Raw genomic sequence first — 21,951 nt, 5'->3', positions numbered from 1 at the left:
ATTTTTGATATTTTATAGAATTTTTATTAGTTTCAGTTTTATCATTTAATATTAATTTTTCATATATCATTTTTACAATTTAATCTTTATTTTTTATTATTAAATTATTATTTTTTTATTTTATTCTTCAATCAAAATTTATTTATATTTTTTATTTTAATTATGATAATAGCTGAGACTTGATTACTAGAATTACTACATATTTATCCTTCTAACTCAGGTTTAGTCATACCGATTTCTTCCGTCGTCGTACAATTTTCTTGAGCAACTTAGAAAAAAATATCTCCTCTGTTTTGAAGTTGAAAAAAGAAGAAGAAAATGGAAAGCATCAGTAGATATTCTCCAAAGTAAAGCAAGGCGTCAAGCAAGCAAATCCTCCACTTGCTTCACTGTCAGTCCAGTGGCACAATGCCCACCTGTTCCCTCTCTTCTCTCTTTTTGCTTTTGCTTTTAGCATTATTTCTCTGCACTTTTTCCCTTGGGATTGAAGAAAGAAAAGGAAGGAAAAGGAAGGAAAGTGACCCCTCTCCGTTTCACTCCCATCTCATTAGTCCAGAAACTCCAACTTTTTCTTAATTTCTCTCACTTCTAATATAAAAGCAGTAACCACATTCTCTAGAGAACGCACACGCTGTGAGTATACAGCAGAAGAAACTTGGGTTTCTTTTCTTTTTTTTTCTTACTCGAGTTTCTTTCTTCTTTGCTCTCAGTTTTGGTTTTCTATATTATCAGAATCTCAAGGTACGTTGTTTGTTTAAAGAAAGTTTGTTTCTTAAATTGTTTGTAGTGTTCCTTTGCTTTATTCAAGAATTGGGTTTGCTTTAGCTTTTATTCTCTCTTGGCTAGTGTTAGTGCTTTTTGTTGATGGGTTTTACTTGGATCATAGTTTTCTTCATTTAGATCTTTTGTACTTGTAGGTCTTGGTGTTTTGTGTGCTGATTTTGTTGTATCATTGTTTTATCTGTGCCTTGTAGTCTTCACAGTCAATGACCGGAGCATTTTGTGCTTAAATTTGTCAAGAAACTTGTTTAAATCAAGATCAATTCTGGATTTATCGGAATCAGGATCATTAGATGCATGCTTAGTTGTTTTATGTTCAAGACATGCACTTTGGTCTGTACAAATTGTACTAAAACTCTTAACTGCGTCTTAGGACCATTGGCCTTTGTTTTGGTGTTGCGATGATCAGGGAATCAGATTGTTTGTTGCTTTCAGTTGAAGTATTTAACATTTTGTTCAAAGCTTGTTTCTTGGTGATGTGGAAAGGTCTGCTCATATTGTTAAAGTACAGTAATCAAGATTAATCATTGGTTTATCTAAATTAAGATTTTATTTTTTTAATGCTATAGCGCTTTATGTTCAAAACTCTGCTGTAGAAATTGCACTAAAACTCTATTGGGAAATATCAATTTGTTGATGCTTATTTTATTGGGGTCTTCAATTTGGATTTCTTGTTTTTGCATGTTGATCTAAGACAAATGTTTACCTTGATTCTAGATGTGAGATTTTCTGAACGCGAGTGTTTGCGCACATGATTTGTGTTGTGCTCGAGAAAAATCAGTGACTGTTATGACTGGTGTGATCTTTATTATGTTCATTAAGCTGATCGTGGATTTGCATTAACCTTTGGGGTGGTGTAGGGATCATTGGCCTTTGTTTTGGCATGGCCATGAATAGAGAATTAAATTGTTGTGTTGCTGGTGTACCCTTTGTCTTACTCAAGTTTGCTTTCAGTGAAAGTACTTAGCCCTTCATTTAAGTTTGTTTCTCCATGATGTAAGCGATCATTTTCTTATTGTTAAAGTACAATAATCTTTTGTCTTTCCAAAGACCAGTCTTTTCTGTTGAAGGATGAATTTATGGTTATTTTTCCAAATATTATTTTACCTTGCTATGATTCTTTGCCTTGACTAGATGGCACTACTTGAATTGCAGGATCACTATAAACCATGGCTGAAGGTGAGGAAATTCAACCTCTTGTCTGTGATAATGGCACTGGAATGGTTAAGGTGAGTGTGGTTGTCTTTTAATATTTTGTTTTCCTTTTGAGCTGCAATGTTGTGAGAGCCTTTCAAAGCTCACATGAACATGCTTATAACTTTGAACTGTTTTCTTCTTCAACAGGCAGGTTTCGCAGGAGATGATGCTCCAAGGGCAGTCTTCCCCAGTATTGTTGGCCGGCCTAGGCATACAGGTGTTATGGTCGGAATGGGGCAGAAAGATGCCTATGTTGGGGATGAGGCCCAATCAAAAAGAGGTATTCTCACATTAAAGTACCCTATCGAACATGGGATTGTTAGCAACTGGGATGATATGGAAAAGATTTGGCATCACACTTTCTACAATGAGCTTCGTGTGGCTCCAGAAGAACATCCTGTTCTCCTAACTGAAGCTCCCCTGAACCCTAAGGCCAACAGGGAAAAAATGACACAGATCATGTTTGAAACATTTAATGTCCCTGCCATGTATGTTGCCATCCAAGCAGTGCTCTCCCTCTATGCTAGTGGGCGTACTACAGGTGTGTATGGGATGCATATATATGTGAGAACTCTTTTCTGTTTTCAATTGCAAGGAAAAAATTAATGCTGTTCAAAGTTGCCTGTAACTTTCTCTTTTTGGCGTGCTTTTCAGGTATTGTGTTGGATTCTGGAGATGGAGTTAGTCACACAGTTCCCATATATGAGGGCTATGCACTTCCCCATGCAATCCTTAGGCTTGATCTTGCTGGAAGGGATTTAACAGATGCCTTGATGAAGATCCTTACGGAGAGAGGTTACACATTCACCACAACTGCTGAACGGGAAATTGTAAGAGACATTAAAGAGAAGCTTGCATATGTGGCCCTTGATTATGAGCAGGAGCTTGAAACGGCTAAAAGTAGCTCTTCAATTGAGAAGAGCTATGAGCTACCTGATGGCCAGGTTATCACCATTGGTGCAGAGTGTTTCCGTTGCCCTGAGGTCCTATTTCAACCATCACTCATTGGAATGGAAGCACCTGGAATTCATGAAACCACTTATAATTCGATCATGAAGTGTGATGTTGATATCAGGAAAGACTTGTATGGTAATATAGTGCTCAGTGGTGGATCTACCATGTTTCCAGGAATAGCTGATCGAATGAGCAAGGAGATCACAGCTCTTGCTCCAAGTAGCATGAAAATCAAGGTGGTTGCTCCTCCTGAGAGAAAATACAGTGTTTGGATCGGAGGGTCTATACTGGCGTCCCTCAGCACTTTCCAACAGGTATGTATCGCACATCTCCATTTTCTCCTTTGTATCATTGTATTTGATGTTGCAAATGGTGAAGTTATTCTTGACCCAAAAGTTCAAAAGAGTTTAAGGTCACCAGAATCACATGCTTGCAAAAAAGAGGCTAAAGGGTGAAGTAATGGAACAGAACAGAACAAAACAAACTAATGGAACAGAACAGAACAAACGTTAACTTCCATTAGTTGAGAAACATGTACAAGCATGCGCGAGAATAACACACACAAGACAATTGCAACGGTAATTGGTACAAAATAAAACAACCAAATTAGAAAACTAAGTCATAACATATACTGGATTAATTATTTGCACTGTTCTGTAGTTTCTACTTCCTTTCTGTCTATATTATTTGGCTTTCAGTATTTTTATCCAGGCAATTGATTTTAGATTTTAATCTTTTATTTGCTTGGTTTCTGTTCCATGCAGATGTGGATATCAAAGGCCGAGTATGATGAATCAGGACCCTCCATTGTTCACAGGAAGTGCTTCTAGATATGCAAATCCATTTTGCCTGCCCCTTTTCCCATCCCTTCTTTATCAGTATGGTTTTGGATTGTGAGGCCGAGTAATATGGCTTGTTTTGGCTTGCTTGTGATCATCTTTGATTTTGTTCTCCCCCTCATAGTTACTATATGAAACACGTACTTGTTGGTATGTGTAATCATATATAGATTGTCTTTTATCTTCTCCAAGTTATCGCCTCATGAAGAGCATTAATGTATTTGATCAGTACAATCTTTCACCCTTTTCCTTTGTTTTCCCTGTCTTTTCATGTCAAGTTTCCTTATGTATACGGAAAGAAATGGAATAAAATGCGTGAATGTTCTTAGAGTTCGCCCTCATTTCTTAGATTTTATTAGCATCGTCCTGGCTCACTGTGAATCTGTGATTAGCCCGCCTCACCCGATACGAGTAAATAATATTGTAGGGGCTGTCTTTCATTACAGAATAAAACCTTCATTGATGAATAATGAAAGCCCAGAAGCCTGCTACGCTCAGTTAGCATGCTCCTCTTTTTCATCAATAAATAATATTCAGCATGCTCCTCGTATTCTTCGAAGATTGCGGTAATAGAGGAGGAACCAAATGCTGGTCATCGGCGTTGTACAGAAAACTCTCTTGCTAGTAAGGTTTTTTTCTCCGATTTCTAAAGTTGATTGAACCTTTGATTCTTACAAGTTACAACAACAACCTGACACAAACACACAATATTAGGCCCTCGGGTTGGTTTGAGTAGGGTGGCCTATCTATATCTGACTAGCTCCGGTTTCGGCTTTTTTAAAGAAATAGCTGGAATGAAGGGGAGGGGAAGATAGTAGGCAACGGTCTGTGTGAATCTGGCAAGGCCTGATCTTGCAGAGGTGAAGGGGATTTTGCAAAAATCCATTATTCATCAAATGGATATTTCATAGCTCAGTAACGAGGGTCGCACAGGATTGATACAAGTCCAGGCAGGTAGGGTGGGCTAACTAAACACGGTTCACGAGCCAGGACCACGCATTAAAATAAAAAAATCAGGACCACCCTGTTCACCAATGATGAAAGAAAGTATAGGAGTGAGCCCTAAGTAAGATTACGACTCAAAACACAAAATAAATTTGCAAAATCAAATGTAAATATGAAATTGCATAAACTAAAGGAAAGATAAAATATTAAAATAATTACAGAAACTAAATACAAATATTAAATTGTAAAAACCAAAAAAAAATGAAATATCAAATTTGACAGAAATAAAAGACAAAATATCACTCCAAAAAAAATTTAAATAAATCTCGTTCCATGTTAGAACAATTTGAACAAGTCCAGGCAGGATAAGCCTCGTTCCAGATGAAATACTAGTTGGATCCTAGAAAACTATGTTTGAAATTAAGTCTCGTTCCATAAAATAACTCTGATACCATGTTAGAATAATTCAATTAACATAAAATAAATATGAACACGAAAGAGAGGAAGGCTAGAATTCTTCTTCATTAATTTGTAAAAAATACATAATTTAACATAAATACAAATAGCTTATATATAGGTTAAACTAAAAATATTATTCTATCATTAATAAATATGTTAAATAATATTTATGTGGTCTTATTTATTAAGGGTAGAATAGTACTTTCAGTTTGACCTATATATACTCTATTTGTATTTAGGTTAAGACTAAGCATTCATAATATACAAATTATTCAGAATTCTAGCCTCCTTTCTCTATTTGATCTCAATTAATTTAACATGGTATCAGAGCTGGTTTTATGAAACGAGGCTTAATCCCAAGCACAAGTTCGCGGATCCAACTCTGCGGTGAGTTGGCTGGGGGTTTGCAGGGGGCAGCGCGCCCCTGCCGGGGTTCGGGGCAGAGCCCCGAAAATTTTTTGGAGTGAGATTTTGTCTTCCGCTTCTGCAAAATTTGGAATTTTGTCAGTTTCTGCAATTATTTTGGTATTTCATCTACCCTTCAGCTTTTGCAATTTGGTATTTGCGTTCAGTTTCTGCAAATTGGTTTTGTGTTTTGGAGTAATCGTTTAATTTTGAGAAGATATTTGTTTAGTTTCTGCAATCTCTGTTCAGTTTCTGCAATTTGGTATTTTGTTTTCCGCTGCTTTTGCATTCTGGTTCTCTGTGATTGTTAATTATGGCTACTGAAAGAGATGATTCGCTTCAGTCTGTGAGTGTGAGGTTGGATGGGAAGAACTATTCGTATTGGAGCTATGTAATGCGAAATTTTCTTAAGGGTAAGAAGATGTGGGGGTATGTTAGTGGAACATATATAATACCTAAGAATATTGAGGAGGGGGATGTTGTTTTGATAGATACATGGGAAGCAAATAATGCAAAGATCATTACTTGGATCAACAATTCTGTTGAGCATTCGATAGGTACGCAGTTGGCGAAGTATGAGACAGCAAAAGAGGTTTGGGATCATCTGCAAAGGTTATTCACGCAATCAAATTTTGCAAAACAGTACCAATTAGAGAATGACATACGAGCTCTTCATCAGAAGAATATGAGTATTCAAGAGTTTTATTCTGCTATGACAGATCTTTGGGATCAATTGGCTCTTACAGAATCAGCAGAATTAAAGGCATGTGGTGCCTATATTGAGCGTAGAGAGCAGCAACGATTGGTACAGTTTTTAACAGCGCTTCGCAGTGACTTCGAAGGACTTAGAGGTTCAATTCTGCATCGTACTCCACTGCCTTCTGTTGACTCTGTTGTCAGTGAGTTATTGGCTGAAGAAATACGTCTTCAGTCTTATTCTGAAAAGGGAATTCTTTCTGCTTCAAATCCTTCTGTACTAGCAGTACCTTCTAAGCCATTCTCTAATCATCAAAACAAGCCTTACACAAGGGTTGGCTTTGATGAGTGCAGTTTCTGTAAGCAGAAAGGTCATTGGAAGGCTCAGTGTCCTAAGTTGAGACAGCAGAATCAAGCTTGGAAGTCTAGCAGTCAGTCACAATCTAATGCTCATCGACCACCTCAGGGTTATAAACCACCACACCACAATACTGCAGCATTAGCTTCCCCAGGCTCTATTACCGATCCTAATACTTTGGCTGAGCAATTTCAGAAGTTTCTCTCCTTGCAGCCACAAGCAATGTCCGCTTCTTCCATAGGTCAGTTGCCTCATAATTCCTCAGGTATGTCACACTCTGAATGGGTCTTGGATTCTGGTGCTTCCCATCATATGTCTCCAGATTCCTCATCTTTTACCTCAGTGTCCCCTTTGTCCTCCATTCCTGTTATGACTGCTGATGGCACTCCCATGCCCTTAGCAGGTGTTGGTTCTGTTGTCACGCCTCACTTGTCTCTCCCTAATGTTTATCTTATTCCAAAACTCAAATTGAATCTTGCGTCTGTTGGTCAAATATGTGATTCTGGTGATTATTTAGTCATGTTTTCTGGTTCTTTTTGTTGTGTACAGGATCTACAGTCTCAGAAGCTGATTGGGACAGGCCGTAGGGAGAATGGACTATATATTTTGGATGAGTTAAAAGTGCCAGTTGCTGCTGCTACCGCTGCTGCTGCTACTGCTGATTTGTCTTCTTTTCGTTTGAGTCTTTCATCTTCTAGTTTTTATTTATGGCATTCCCGTCTAGGTCATGTTTCATCTTCTCGTTTGAGATTTTTGGCATCCACAGGAGCTTTAGGAAATTTGAAAACTTGTGACATTTCTGATTGTAGTGGATGTAAATTGGCAAAATTTTCTGCTTTACCTTTTAATCGAAGTATTTCTGTTTCATCTTCACCATTTGATTTGATTCATTCTGATGTATGGGGACCTTCTCCTGTTTCCACAAAAGAAGGGTCTTGATATTATGTCTCTTTTATTGATGATCATACTCGTTATTGTTGGGTTTATTTAATGAAACATCGTTCTGAATTCTTTGAGATATATGCAGCTTTTCGAGCTCTTATCAAAACTCAACATTCTGCTGTGATCAAATGCTTTAGATGTGATTTGGGTGGGGAATACACCTCTAATAAATTTTGTCAAATGCTTGCCTTAGATGGAACCATCCACCAAACTTCATGTACAGATACCCCTGAACAAAATGGTGTGGCTGAAAGAAAACATAGGCACATTGTTGAAACTGCTCGTTCTCTCTTGTTGTCTGCCTTTGTTCCTAGTGAGTTTTGGGGAGAAGCTGTTCTTACTGCTGTAAGTTTGATTAATACAATTCCATCTTCTCATAGTTTGGGTCTATCTCCTTTTGAAAAGTTATATGGGCATGTCCCTGATTATTCCTCATTTAGAGTTTTTGGTTGTACTTGTTTCGTTCTTCGTCCTCATGTAGAACGCAGTAAGTTATCCTCTCGATCCGCTATTTGTGTCTTTCTAGGTTATGGTGAAGGTAAAAAGGGGTATCGTTGTTTTGATCCAATAACTCAGAAACTTTATGTGTCTCGTCATGTTGTCTTCCTTGAGCATATACCTTTCTTTTCTATTCCATCCACTACTCATAGCCTGACAAAATCTGATCTTATTCATATAGATCCTTTTTCTGAGGATTCTGGTAATGATACCTCTCCCTATGTTCGATCAATTTGTACTCATAACTCTGCAGGTACTGGTACTTTACTCTCTAGCACATCTGAAGCTCCATTCTCATCTACAGCCCCTCAAGCTTCATCTGAGATTGTTGATCCACCTCCACGTCAGTCCATCCGCATTCGTAAGTCCACAAAACTACCAGATTTTGCTTATTCTTGTTATTCTTCATCATTTACTTCCTTTTTAGCTTCTATTCATTGTCTCTTTGAGCCCTCTTCCTATAAAGAGGCAATTCTTGATCCGCTTTGGCAGCAAGCTATGGATGAGGAACTTTCTGCTTTGCATAAGACAGATACTTGGGATCTGGTTCCTCTACCTCCTGGTAAGAGTGTTGTTGGTTGTCGTTGGGTGTATAAGATCAAGACTAATTCTGATGGGTCTATTGAGCGATACAAAGCTAGGCTGGTTGCAAAAGGATACTCTCAACAGTATGGTATGGACTATGAGGAGACATTTGCCCCGGTTGCAAAAATGACTACTATCCGCACTCTTATTGCCGTAGCTTCGGTTCGTCAGTGGCATATTTCTCAGCTTGATGTTAAAAATGCATTCTTGAATGGAGATCTTCAAGAAGAAGTTTATATGGCACCCCCTCCTGGTATTTCACATGACTCTGGATATGTTTGTAAGCTTAAGAAAGCATTATATGGTCTCAAACAAGCACCTCGTGCTTGGTTTGAGAAATTCTCTATTGTGATCTCGTCTCTTGGCTTTGTTTCTAGCAGTCATGATTCTGCTCTTTTTATTAAGTGCACTGATGCAGGTCGTATCATTCTGTCTTTATATGTTGATGACATGATTATTACTGGTGATGATATTGATGGTATTTCAGTTTTGAAGACAGAGTTGGCTAGACGATTTGAAATGAAGGATTTAGGTTATCTTCGATATTTCCTGGGTATTGAGGTAGCATACTCACCTAGAGGTTACCTTCTTTCTCAGTCGAAATATGTTGCAGATATTCTTGAGCGGGCTAGACTTACTGATAACAAAACTGTAGATACTCCTATTGAGGTTAACGCAAGGTACTCTTCTTCTGATGGTTTACCTTTGACAGATCCTACTTTATACCGCACTATTGTTGGGAGTTTGGTATATCTCACCATTACTCGTCCAGATATTGCATATGCTGTTCATGTTGTTAGTCAGTTTGTTGCTTCTCCTACTACTGTTCACTGGGCAGCTGTTCTTCGTATTTTGCGATATCTTCGGGGTACAGTTTTTCAGAGTCTTTTACTTTCATCCACCTCTTCCTTGGAGTTGCGTGCATACTCTGATGCTGATCATGGTAGTGATCCCACAGATCGCAAGTCTGTTACCGGGTTCTGTATCTTTTTAGGTGATTCTCTTATTTCTTGGAAGAGCAAGAAACAATCTATTGTTTCTCAATCATCCACCGAAGCAGAATATCGTGCCATGGCATCTACTACCAAAGAGATTGTTTGGTTACGTTGGTTACTTGCTGATATGGGAATTTCCTTTTCTCATCCTACTCCTATGTATTGTGACAACCAGAGTTCTATTCAGATTGCTCATAACTCGGTTTTTCATGAGCGCACTAAGCACATTGAGATCGATTGTCATCTTACTCGTCATCATCTCAAACATGGCACCATTGCTTTGCCTTTTGTTCCTTCTTCCTTGCAGATTGCAGATTTCTTTACTAAGGCGCATTCCATCTCTCGTTTTTGTTTTCTGGTTGGCAAACTCTCGATGCTTGTAGCTGCCGCATCGTGAGTTTGAGGGGAGATGTTAAATAATATTTATGTGGTCTTATTTATTAAGGGTAGAATAGTACTTTCAGTTTGACCTATATATACTCTATTTGTATTTAGGTTAAGACTAAGCATTTATAATATACAGATTATTCAGAATTCTAGCCTCCTTTCTCTATTTGATCTCAATTAATTTAACAAAATAAAACAAGATAAATATATTGTTTAATACCTTTGAGTTGTTTATGATGATTCTTTGCTATATTCAAGAATTGAGATGCTTTACTTTTGATATATCCTGCTTTATCGTTTTCAGTTGGATCATAGATTTCTCTATATTGGTTCTTGATCGTTTCTCCTTGGTATTGAAACTTGCATGATAATAGACAATGATTAGGTTTTCTTTTCTCTTGAGTTATTTTTGGTGGATATGGATTGTTGCTGATGAATGATGATGTCTTTGAGTATGTGATCTGCTCTGGTGGAACAAGGAAAATGAGCGAGTAATGTTGCTGGCATGATCTATCTTGTGCTCAATAAGCTGATCATGGTTTGTGTTACCTCTTTGGGCATAGGAAATTCCCCGTTTCATGTCCAATGCGACAAAGCTGGGGAAAAGGGCCTTTGGCGCATCATCTCTAGCAAAACCTGCCTGTTGAAGGAGAAAGATCGAGATGAAGGGTTACTTTTGAGCACTGGAAAGGGCTTCCTTCACAATGCAGCACCTTAATCATTCCACTGTCATTATCACAAACAATGAATCCATGCAAAATCAATTAGTTTTTTAATTAACTAAACAGAATTGAATATGTGGTTGGTAAAAAACGCAGCTTCAATTACAGAAACAAACAGATACGATGCTTAAAAAAAAGGAATCGGAGTAGGATTCACATTCAAATTACAAATAAAATTCAAATATAAATTCTGTTAAAAATTATCAGTTATGAAGTCTTGATATTACCACAAGAACAAACCAATTTATCCTACTAAAAGTACAGTCACCTTTCTCAAGGATCTGCTATTCATCTGATTCGAAATTGAAGACTAAATGATCACATTAGACATGAAATGGGATGGAGTTTAAAATATTTGGCATCACACTTCGTACAATGAGCTTCATGTGGCTCCCGAAGCACATCCTGTGCTCCTGACTAAAGCTCCCCTGAACCCTAAGGCTAACAAGGAAAAAATGACAGAAATCATGTTTGAAATGTTCGATGTTCCTGACATGCACGTTGCTATTGGAGCAGAGCTATCCCTTTATGCTAGTGGACGTACTACAGGTGAGTAGGGAATGTATATATCAGAGAACCCTTCTCCATTTTCTATCTCGTTCTCTTCAAATTTGTCTATATTTGCCATCCTTGCAAGGTATTGTGTTGGATTCTGGTGGTGGAGTTAGTCACACAGTTCCCATCTATGAACGTACAGTTCCTCATGCAATTCATACGATTGACCTGGCTGGAAGGAATTTAACAAATGCCTTGACAATGATCCTTGCAGAGATTAGGCACTCATTCACCGCAGCTGCTGAACAGGAAATTGTTCGTGACATCAAGGAGAGGATTGCGTATGTGGCCTTTGATTAAGAGCAGGAAATTGAAACTGCTAAAAGTAGTTCATCAATTGAGAAGAGCCATGTGCTACCTGATGGCCAGGTTATCTCCATTGGTACAGAGCTTTTCCATTGCCCTGAAGTCCCATTTCAACCATCACTCATCGGCATGGAAGCACCTGGAATTCACGAAATCACTTACGATTTGATCATGAAGTGTGAAAAGAAAGTACAGTGCTTGGATTAGAGGATCTATGCTGGCTTCCCTCGGCATTTTCCAGGAGGTATATATCATATTCTCCCATGATGATTCTGTTTTATACCTAATTTCTCCTTTTTATTGTTATATTTGATATTTCTTATGTTTAAGTGATCCCTAGCCTGTAAGCCTACAAAACTTGAAGTCACTAGAGATCCCATTATTCTACCCATGCAACCATAAGGGAGCCTATGGCATAGAGGAAAGGGACAAAGCAAACATTTGACTTCCATTGGTGGGGAGAGGATCTGGGATAATTGGCAATGGTAAGAAGAAAAGAACCAAACTATAGGACTCGGTCATTACACATGCTTATTAATCATATTATACTGTTCTGAAGCTTCCACGTATATTATTTTTCTTCTTCTACTACTTGCTCTTTCTTTCTTTCTTTTTTAGTTTAATATGGGTGTTCAGGTCAGTTTGCGCACACCTCGACTAATCCTACGGATCCTGAAATTAATGACCATATAAACCTTCAGTGGTCATCATATAAATAACCACAGGACTCGAACCTGAGACCATAAAAAAAACAAATCTCTTAATCCCAAGTTTTTATTACTAACCACCATCTAGATAGTTCTCTTTCATTTTTTATTTGGTCTGGCATGCGTGCTACTTTCTGTTTTTGTTTATATGGTGCTCAGAGTTTTATTCAGGCAATTTATTGTAGATTGTAATTTGGATTCTTTTGGGTTCTGTCGCTTGCAGACATTGATTAACGAAGGCAGCATACCATGAATCAGGACCCTCCATTGTTCATAGGAATTGAGATGCAATTGTGTTTTATCTCCCTGTTTTCCCATCCCTCCTTTATCATTATGGTTTTGTACTGTCAAAACTGAGTAATATGGCTTGTTTGGCTTGATTTTGATCTTCTTTGGATTTGTTCTCTTTCTCACTCTTATGACATGTGTTCGATCACTACAATCTTTCAGTTTTCTCTCTGTTTTCTTTGGAACTTGTTTGTGTCTGTGAGTTATGAAATCTGTAGAGATGTTCTTAGACTGACTTGTGCCGAAGGAGGTGTGCAAGCCCTCATTTTTAATGCAAGTAGACTTGTGGAAATACGTCCAGTACATACATCTCTGCCATCACTAGAATTCACATAGAAATGTAGTTGAAGCAGGGTGAGGGGTTTTAGTCAGTTTTGCGGCCAAGCAATTCCTAAGGAAAGGAAAAGATTGCACATTTGCATTGATGCTTTTGAAAGATATGATGATTAAGGAAAGAAGCGGCTCATAATCCTCTTACATAAAGTTCATTGAAAAGGCTTGAAAAAGTTGCTTGCTAGGAACTAGGGAATTTAACGGTCACGCAAAGCGATGAAAGAATAATTCTTTGCTGGTAGTGAGTTGAACGCTAAGCTTCTTTACCATTCAGCAACAGACAACAAACGGGACCAGAATCTTGGCATTAGCCAAAAGACATTCAATACATGGTAGCGCTATCGATTCATCTTCTTTGAAACTGAAAGGGACCATGTGTTTGAAGGACTTAACATCATACAAGTTTTATTGGATAATAAGTATCTCAACTACTCTGTATTGACATGGGTTCGAATTCGAGACCTTTAAAGGGGAGAGGGATATGGACATCAGTTGAGCTATGTTAGCTTTGGTTCTACATAAGATTCATGTTTGGTGTCCTTACCATAAACAAAGGAAATCCCATTTACTGGAATTTTCTTTAAGAGCTATCTTACATGATTATGGCCTTTGTAATTCTTACTGAGAGATTGTAATGTTTCAGAGGTTTCTAAATCAAATGGGTGGGATTGGAATGTGAAAGGGAAGGAGATTGAATGCAGAAATATGCAGCTGAAGATTACAGAATCTCATCAGAAGAAGAAAACAAAACCAAAAATCTGTCCTTTGCAAGAACCAGCTACACAGGTATGTTTCCATTAGTGCTCAGATTGTCTGCAGATCTTTCAGGTTCTGCTGATTGAGAAGAGTTGCTGTCGTGGCCATTTCCTACGCCACAATTGTCAGGTTCTGGTGAAGTGGGGGAGGAAGCAAGACAACTACGGCGGCAAGTAGGACAGGAAGAATGAGAAGACAACCATTTTTCTATACAAAGGACATGGAATCCATGGTCACATCTCCCTAACACCCGAATCCCCTCACCCTCCACGAATTCTGACAAGCAAATTGCGCAATCTGCCTCCACCCCACCAAGCTTCATTCCAGCAGAATACACCTGTGTCGTAGCCAGCACTAGCGTTGCCATGTCTGCCTCATCTTTGGGTTTCCTCTGCTCCTCAAGTTCGCCAAGGCGGTCTGAAGAGTTATTGTTATTGCTTCGCAAGAACCATCGAATAGCTGTGTTGAGAACCAAAGCACAAATGAGTGCACAGAGGAGAATGATGAGGATCATAGCTGTGTTGGCTCCAAAATCATTTGAGTTTGAGTAAGGCCACCATTTGCAGCTATGAACTTGAGGATCACATGATGGAGCTCTAGAATGGAGTGGTGGTGGAGATAGATGACTGATGTTCGCTGCTTCTGCTTCTAGTGGTGCTGGTCTCATTTTGAAACTCAAATTTTCTTGCGTATTTTGTAACGTGGGATTTTTAGTTCTTGCCAGTTATGCTTGAGCCCTGAGATGGATTTATCAGCTCCACAAGGAAAGAGGAAAGGAGAGATTGCGTGGAAGTAAAGGCCGAGATGATTTTATAGGCATCAAGAAATGCATTCCAGCACTCGAGGTTTTTACTTTTTTAAAATAATTCGTATTTTCGTATCATTTTAGTATTCTCGTACGTATCAGTTTTCGTATATATTACGAGAATAAGATTATTAATTCTTTCTCAGTTCATACAATATTGCGTTTGATTAATTAGCATTTCACAATAAATAAAAAACCAATTAAAAAAACATAAAAATATTTCTATAACAGTTTCAGAGGTTATTTATTTCACATTATGTTTCACTTTAGCATTTCAAACATATAATTAAATTATTTTTAAATGAAAATTATTTTAAAAAATACTCTACATCATAACATTAAATAAAAAAATTTATTTTTAAAATAAAAAAATATTCTTTCCACACCATCTCTTCGTACAACTACTGTCCATGCACAATTTAACAAAAGAAACGGTTCGAAAAAGAAAAGAAACGGTTCCATGTGGGGTCCTTGTGGTTTGTGTTTTTTCTTCATAGCTTTTACAGCACACCTAATATTTTTTTGAACCCAAGCAGACCCTTATCAGTAACTGTCCCTCCACCCCCAAAAGAAAATGTCACTTCAGCAATAAAAATAATAAAATATTGCTCGGCTCTCTGTTTTCTATCTTATCTACGCCTGATAATCAATATTTTTTAATATTTATTGGATATTTTTAGATCGATTTGATACAAAACAGTAAAAACTTAGGGTTAAAATCATGTACAGGCAAAGTATCATTTGCAAGGAGGGTTGATGTGAGCTCCACATGGTTGCCTCTTGGATGAATCATGATAAGGTCAATGATGTAACGATTATGGAGCTAGGGCTGAGCTGATCAAGATAGATATGGCATTAATAAGAGCATTAGTGATGTGTGGTTGGATGGTTGTCCATGATTAGATGCGTATCACCTGCCCATTCACCAAGTTGATTAGTTAATTTAATTGTATTATTAACGTGGTTATCCGGGTTACTACCAGAAAATTAATAAATACAAATAGAAATATCGAGAGAATATTTTTGTCGGTAAATTTCCGAGAGATTTTACCGACGGAAATATTCCCTCGGTATATACCGAGAGAATTACCGTGAGAAAAAAATTAAAATAAAGCAAAAAAAAATGATGACGTGTCATTTTTACCAACGGAATTACCGACAGAATTACCCGTCAGTATTTTCCAGAGAACTCCAGAACTGTTCACTTTCCACTTGCACTGTTAATTGTTGTTCTTTACGGACAAAATCACTGACAGATTGAAAAGTCGTCGGTGTTATTTGGCGGTTTTATGAAAAAATTCAATTAATTTAAAATTTTCATTTAAATATTACAGACGGAATCACTGATGGATTGAAAAATTGTCGGCAATTTTTTGGCGGTTTCTGAAAAAAATTTACGAAATTGAAAATTTAAATTAAATATTACCGATAGAATTATCGACGGAATAATTCAAAAATATTAATATTTAATTATCCGTCGGTAAAGCGTCCCAATAAAAAACCTAAATGCTCGTATTTCACAAGAGACAGGCCCGTTTCTTATTATTATTATTATTATTCTTCACTATATGTAAAAAAATCATTAAGGTATGTCTTCTTCTTCTTCTTCACTATATGTAAAAAACATCATTTCTTATCTATTTCTCTCTTCTTTTCTCTCCTCATCTCCTTCTTTTTTTCTTCATGCTTGGGTATGTCTTCTTCTTCTTTCTTCTTTTATCCTCTTAGTTTTTTTTTTTAATTAATATGTTTAATGAAAAAAATTTTCTCTCCTTAGCTTCACTTGCAACTACATTAAGGTAAGATTTTTTTTCCTTTTTTTTTCATGATTTTTTTCACTATATTTGTTTTTATTTTATTTTTAATTGTTTTTGTTCTTAATAATTGTATAAATGTTGTTGTGAGAATTTTTTTTCATATGAGATCAATTTTTAATAGATTTATTTATAAGATTTTTAAATTTTTAGCAATTGCAACTTCATTTTTTTCATATGATTTTTTTTAGTTGAATTTATTTTTTTATTTTATTTATTTGTTACAAATTTGTTTGAGTTGATTGTTTTATTCTTTTTTCCAAGCATTTTGAGTATATATTATACAGTGTTAATTTAATTATTTTATAATTTTATAAAATGATTTTTTTTAAAATGTTTTTCAATAATTACCGATGGAATTACCGACGGAAATTCCATCGGTAATTCTGTTGGTAAATCCGTTGGTAATAAAAAAAAATTATTACCGAGGGATATACCGACGAAATAAAGCAGATAAATTTATTTTTTTATTACCAACAAATTTACCGACGGAATTAAAATTACCGACGAAAGATTCACCGATGGAGCATTTCCGTCGGTGATTCCGTCAGTAATTAATTTACCGACGGAATATGTGTCTTACGCCAAGTCGCCAACGGAAAAATTCCGTCGATAAAACTGTTAAATCTTGTAGTGAATCAGTTTGTGCGTACCTCGACTAATCTTACAGGCCTTGAAATTAACGTTCATGTAAGCTTTTAATAGCTCTGAGATTTGTGAGACTCGAACCAGTAATATGTAAGGAGCAAATCTAGAACCGGACTAATTAAATTTCACCCCTTAGAATTAATTGATTTAATTTTTGCCACTAAACGTGATAGGCTGGGCAACCCTTAATTTCTATACACATGATGATGCATCTTGTTGGTGTTCATACAGAACAAATATAAACATGTTTCATTGAAGAGATTTACTGTCTTCATCTCTTATATCCTAAGACGTGTTGTTTCTATTTTTATATTTTTATTTTTTCTATTTCAAGAAAATAATCAAATAAAAATTATTAAATTAAGCAAAATCAAATCTTTCATCCACTAAGCTTTTACCGTCTTGCTAGCCAAGACAACAAATGACAATTCGAGTGTTTATCCAAGGAATATGATGATGAGATAAACATACTGAGTGCATGGACCCAGAGGGTGCTTACGTTACTTGTCTTTTTGAAGAGTGAAAAGGAGTGGATAAGTTGATGAGGGCTGTTGCAGTGAAAGCATTACAGCTTGGGAAAAATACAGAAAAGCTGACTGCTGGTTTATTGGATGTAGTAGGAGAAGGTAGGTAAGGGAGGTGCTCAGGGATTTCAGAGAGATGTAGAGACCTCATTAGGCTCCATCTACATCAATCTTTGCTAGGTATTTAATGAAGGGGGAGTCTTATGAATCTGTGGTATACTGTAGAGGGACTGGAATGAAGAGAGTTAGAAATTTAGGCCCCACAATAGTAAATAGACGAATGGCTTTTCTGCCCACTAAGTTGATTTGGCCTAATATAGTCCACTTGAGTTCAGGAGGCTACCAATCCAAGTCGCTAGAACTTTCTAATCAATACAAGGCAAGAAGAAGGTGTGGCACAAATACACGAACACCCCCAGCAAGGAATTTATTAGGGAAAGGAAACAGAAATGGAATTGCCTTGCTCAGAAGGCAACAGAACAGTACCCAGTGGAATGGTGTAATTTCATTGCAGTTCAACTGAGTAATAGAGACAAATTTTCTGAGGGGTAGGGCCATAAGCCCTTGGTGTTTTGGGACCATGGCATGCATGCCCATGCTGACAGTTCATGTGTTTTCCTTTGCATCATTTATGTATTCGGGTCACTTCTTACATTCCTGATCTATCTAGAGTTTGGTAGCGGCAATTAATTCTTTGAAAGTTGGCTCGAATAGTAATTAGATTTGCTAGCTATGAAATCATTTTAGATTTTCTTGTTAAGTACACTATGATCATTTCACTTGAAAAGACATTGATTTGAGAGAAGGAGCTGCTGGTTTTGGTGTGATTCAGCGTGGCATTCCGTTTTTTCAATGTCTGAAAACAAATGTTGTTAATCATTGAACCCTTAAGAGCTTTCTGACTCGCCACGTGAATGCAGCTTGTCTGCCACTGTTGGATGGCATGATATGCCAATGGGACCTGTCATGTACCAGATGGCACACGGCCAGAGCTAACCATGTCCGCCTTCTGATTTACGGCAGTAAGGTACCAATGGGCTGTGGTGGCCACTGGGTACCCACCGCACACAGAAATACATTTGAACTTCTTTGAAAGAAATAAAAAATAGCCTTGACGGCAAGGAGATCTTGCAGAGGAGGGATCGTGACGTAACGCACTCCTCTTCCTGTAGAATTAAGCCATGGTAGCCTCTAGCCTTCTAGGTGCATGCACCTCTTCCTATTGTTTGATTGGCATTGATGGTGGTTGGAGCTCTGACTGTAAGAGGAAGATCATTTTCCATGGACTGAAGATCCTTGCAATTGTCATTGCTGTTGAAACACCTTGAATTGCATGGTTTAATTACAAGCGACAAGGAAAAAATCTAGAATAAGATTTTTTCTGCTGCTCAAAACAGGAGTTATACTGGCAAAATTTGGAGGATAGGCATGATCTCATGTTCAATTATAGCACCCTTAACATGGATAACATTCAATTTTATTTCTTATTTCACCACTATTCTTTAATTTCGCAAACCGGTTAAGGAAGATTCAATGCAAGACAGATTTTAGGTGGGTTATAGATAGTAAACGTGAAGGCAAAAATAAGGCAAGGACGCAGCTACATAAAGTATTGAACTATTTTCTAAACAATTATGACCGCATCTGCCTGAGCTTTCATCAAATTAAAGAAAAACGAGTTCTATAATATATTGTTCAATAAGATTCTTCAGACAGACAAAATATAAAACATCCACTCATGTCTACCTTCTTGCCTTCATCATGTAAGACATATTTGTACTACAAGGGCATAGCAAGAAAATACAAAAGCAATCCCATCACATAACAAAACTTCTAAGAACAGAAACTCTAGCAAATAACCAACAGATGTTATGCTTTGAAAAAATTTTCAAAACCCAAAAGATTTAAAAAAGAAGCTTGAACGGAACTCCCACCAAGTTGGTGCAACTGGAATCGCTCCCCTCATTCTTCCTCAACCACAGTGCCCTTCTCACTTACGTAGATACCATCAAGAAATTTTCGGATATCCTTGTTCTTGACATGACATTTCTGTACAAAAGAGAGCAGGTAAGAGCATGAAAGCAATTCCAGTGACTTAGGATGCATCTTTCTCATCCACAGGAACAACAACTCTATATTGCGCAAGAAAGAATACTACAATGTGATTAATGCTCATGAGTACATATTCTAGTATGTACAGAAATGCTAGCACACACTCGCAAACGAAAAGAGAGAGAAAAAGACCTGGTTGATCAAAGCTGCCGACCGTGAAACAAGCTCAATATCATTGCCATCTAAGACAAGCTCATCCTTCACCTTTTCAGATCGGAGAATACTAACCCCTTCAAGCATATCAACCTTCCTAACCTGTAGAAAACAACATCAGAACATGTCCAAAGCCAATTACACGCCAATCTACACCACAAAGTCTGCATTTTGTCACGGTATTGCAAACACTGCAATTCTACGATAACTCCTATCCATGAAACAGAAACTTAATCCCGGAAGCCATAATCAAAACAATCTTCATTTCAAATAATTAGAATACAGCTATCAGTAACAGCCAATTATTCCATACTACCAATCTACAACAATTCATATCCATGAAACAGAAACTTAATCCCAGATCCCATAATCAAAACAATCTTCATTTCAATTAAATAGAATACAGCTATCAGTAACAATAAATTACTCCATACTTGCATGTTGCAGCATCCAAAGAAAAACATATAAAAAAAAACCCAATCCTTTGGGCCCTGGAATCCGATCTTACTGTATTATAAGACTCAAATGAGATTTGAAATAGCACACTAGAGTCCGTACACTTAGCACAACAGACCCCAAGACTGGACAACATAGAGATCCAACAAAACTTGCATTAGCAATATTCCACCGTGTAAAATGAAATCATCAGCAAATCACAACATTTAATTCCAAACACTTGGATAGTAAGATACACTAGTAAAAACTGGCATCCTGCATTATCAATTCTATAAACTCACGTCAATTCTCTCATATAAAAAGATCCTAAAACTGGGTTTCATTTTCCACTAATCACAGCATCTAGATTATTAACATTACCAGGGTTTTACCAAGCCTTGCTGTATTTCCATTAATATTCTACTAACTCACCTATTACAGATATTTATTTCATGCTGCCGGAAACCAAATCTAAAACGTATTAACATATTAACTTTCTCGCAACTCTAATATTTCTAGAAACAACGTCCAACAAAAAATGAAAAACCCGTGACCTGATTTCTTATAGCATCACACTGGGAATACCACACGAGACAGAAAAACCAAAACTTCGGAATAAATTATTACCTTCTTCTCGCCGAGAAAGTTCCGGATCTCGATAGCAGTGTTGCTGTTAGTGATGGAAGCGTTGATGGGAAAGTGAGCATACACAAACCTCATCTTGTATCTGTACCCCTTGGTAACCCCAGTAATCAAGTTCTCCACGTGGCTCAGGGCGGTCCTGATAGCAGCACTGGTCTTTCTTGTTGCAAACCAGGCATCGATCTTGAGCTTTCTCTTCCCTTCCTCGTCTTTGATCAGCTGAAAATCAAGATTCAAATGCTTGAAGTTCCTGCTCAGCTTGCCTCTTGGGCCTTCCACTTCTATGATTCTAGCACTGATCTTGATTTTCACCCCGTCGGGGATGTCCATGGTCTCGGACGACAGAATTGTCTTCATGGTTTGTGGCAGCCGTCTCTCTAGTCTGCTCTCTCTGTTTCAGAGTAGCCCCAAAACCCTAAGACATATTTTCCTAATAAACCCTAGAATTATTAAGGCTGAGTGGAGATGACCAGGACCTGTTTGGTGATGGTTTAGATTCAACCCAAGCCCATCAAAGCCCGGCCCACATTTACTGCCTTTCATTATTGATTTTCAAACAATTTTTTTTTAGTTTAATTTTTTGATCTTGGCTCCTCGTGAGCACATACAAATCGGATATGTGACATTATTTAAATTATGTTTCACATAAAATAATTTATTATAGGATAAACTCGTGCACTGTTATCAAAACCTATTTTTATTTAACTATACAATAATCAAAGAAAATATTTTCAATAATTAAAATGATCTAAATTATAGAGAAGATATATTTCATAGTCAGAATTTCTTTTTATTGTCAAATTATTTATTTTCTTGTTTCGATAAAAGCAAGTATTTTTTTTATAAATAGCATGTATTTTTTAATAAAAATCCAACACGGTTAGAACAAACATTTGCAGGAATAAACATTTGCAAGAATTATCAAAATTGTTTTTCATGTAGATCACAGTTTATTTTAGTGTCTTGGATTTATGCATAAATCACAAACAAAGTAAATACAATGCTTTATCTTCCTTGTCATGTATGGATATGGATGGTAAGGATAAAAAAGAGATGGAGAGAGTGAGACTCACCGGCTCATTTAGGCATTTCAGCGGGCTAACCTATCATT

The 21,951-nt window shown here is 37.1% G+C and overlaps 3 protein-coding genes and 1 pseudogene across 4 annotated transcripts; 2 read left to right on the top strand and 2 right to left on the bottom strand.

Annotated features, from left to right (window-relative positions):
• The first annotated feature begins 258 nt into the window (after positions 1-258).
• LOC133704999 (actin-7-like) lies at positions 259-4,100 on the top strand. Of its 2 annotated transcripts, XM_062130095.1 has the most exons (6): positions 259-741; positions 1,641-1,776; positions 1,936-2,009; positions 2,125-2,518; positions 2,632-3,245; positions 3,696-4,100. In XM_062130095.1, the coding sequence occupies exons 3-6, from the start codon at positions 1,950-1,952 to the stop codon at positions 3,759-3,761; spliced, it is 1,134 nt and encodes a 377-aa protein (XP_061986079.1). In that variant the 5' UTR covers positions 259-741; positions 1,641-1,776; positions 1,936-1,949; the 3' UTR covers positions 3,762-4,100. The 2 variants fall into 2 exon arrangements, with proteins under 2 accessions (XP_061986079.1, XP_061986069.1); XM_062130085.1 differs by lacking the exon at positions 1,641-1,776.
• Positions 4,101-11,091: 6,991 nt separating this feature from the next.
• On the top strand, positions 11,092-12,714 carry LOC133671523 (actin-2-like; annotated as a pseudogene).
• Positions 12,715-13,193: 479 nt separating this feature from the next.
• On the bottom strand, positions 13,194-14,511 carry LOC133693995 (RING-H2 finger protein ATL79-like). The gene has a single exon (XM_062115397.1). It carries the CDS (start codon positions 14,372-14,374, stop codon positions 13,730-13,732), a length of 645 nt encoding a protein of 214 aa, XP_061971381.1. The 5' UTR covers positions 14,375-14,511; the 3' UTR covers positions 13,194-13,729.
• Positions 14,512-19,162: 4,651 nt separating this feature from the next.
• LOC133681020 (large ribosomal subunit protein uL6) lies at positions 19,163-21,273 on the bottom strand. Its single transcript, XM_062104104.1, has 3 exons — positions 20,826-21,273; positions 19,743-19,865; positions 19,163-19,547 (listed from the first exon to the last, which is right to left on the bottom strand). The coding sequence occupies exons 1-3, from the start codon at positions 21,195-21,197 to the stop codon at positions 19,461-19,463; spliced, it is 582 nt and encodes a 193-aa protein (XP_061960088.1). The 5' UTR covers positions 21,198-21,273; the 3' UTR covers positions 19,163-19,460.
• Positions 21,274-21,951: the final 678 nt, after the last annotated feature.

Source organism: Populus nigra, chromosome 1, assembly GCF_951802175.1.
Source record: "Populus nigra chromosome 1, ddPopNigr1.1, whole genome shotgun sequence".
NCBI classification, from domain to species: Eukaryota; Viridiplantae; Streptophyta; class Magnoliopsida; order Malpighiales; family Salicaceae; genus Populus; species Populus nigra.
The sequence above is the reverse complement of the archived record's forward strand: the minus strand, read 5'-3'. Positions and strand labels throughout refer to the sequence as shown.

What these genes read in the sequence shown, in the direction of transcription:
- LOC133704999 (XM_062130085.1), top strand. Translation starts at nt 1,950, where the DNA reads ATGGCTGAAGGTGAGGAAATTCAACCTCTTGTCTGTGATAATGGCACT. An exon ending in ATGGCACTGGAATGGTTAAG is followed by an intron (nt 2,010 to 2,124) that starts GTGAGTGTGGTT and finishes CTTCTTCAACAG; the next exon opens with GCAGGTTTCGCAGGAGATGA. An exon ending in TGCTAGTGGGCGTACTACAG is followed by an intron (nt 2,519 to 2,631) that starts GTGTGTATGGGA and finishes CGTGCTTTTCAG; the next exon opens with GTATTGTGTTGGATTCTGGA.
- LOC133693995 (XM_062115397.1), bottom strand. Translation starts at nt 14,374, where the DNA reads ATGAGACCAGCACCACTAGAAGCAGAAGCAGCGAACATCAGTCATCTA.
- LOC133681020 (XM_062104104.1), bottom strand. Translation starts at nt 21,197, where the DNA reads ATGAAGACAATTCTGTCGTCCGAGACCATGGACATCCCCGACGGGGTG. An exon ending in ACTTTCTCGGCGAGAAGAAG is followed by an intron (nt 19,866 to 20,825) that starts GTAATAATTTAT and finishes TGTTTTCTACAG; the next exon opens with GTTAGGAAGGTTGATATGCT. An exon ending in CGGCAGCTTTGATCAACCAG is followed by an intron (nt 19,548 to 19,742) that starts GTCTTTTTCTCT and finishes TCTTTTGTACAG; the next exon opens with AAATGTCATGTCAAGAACAA.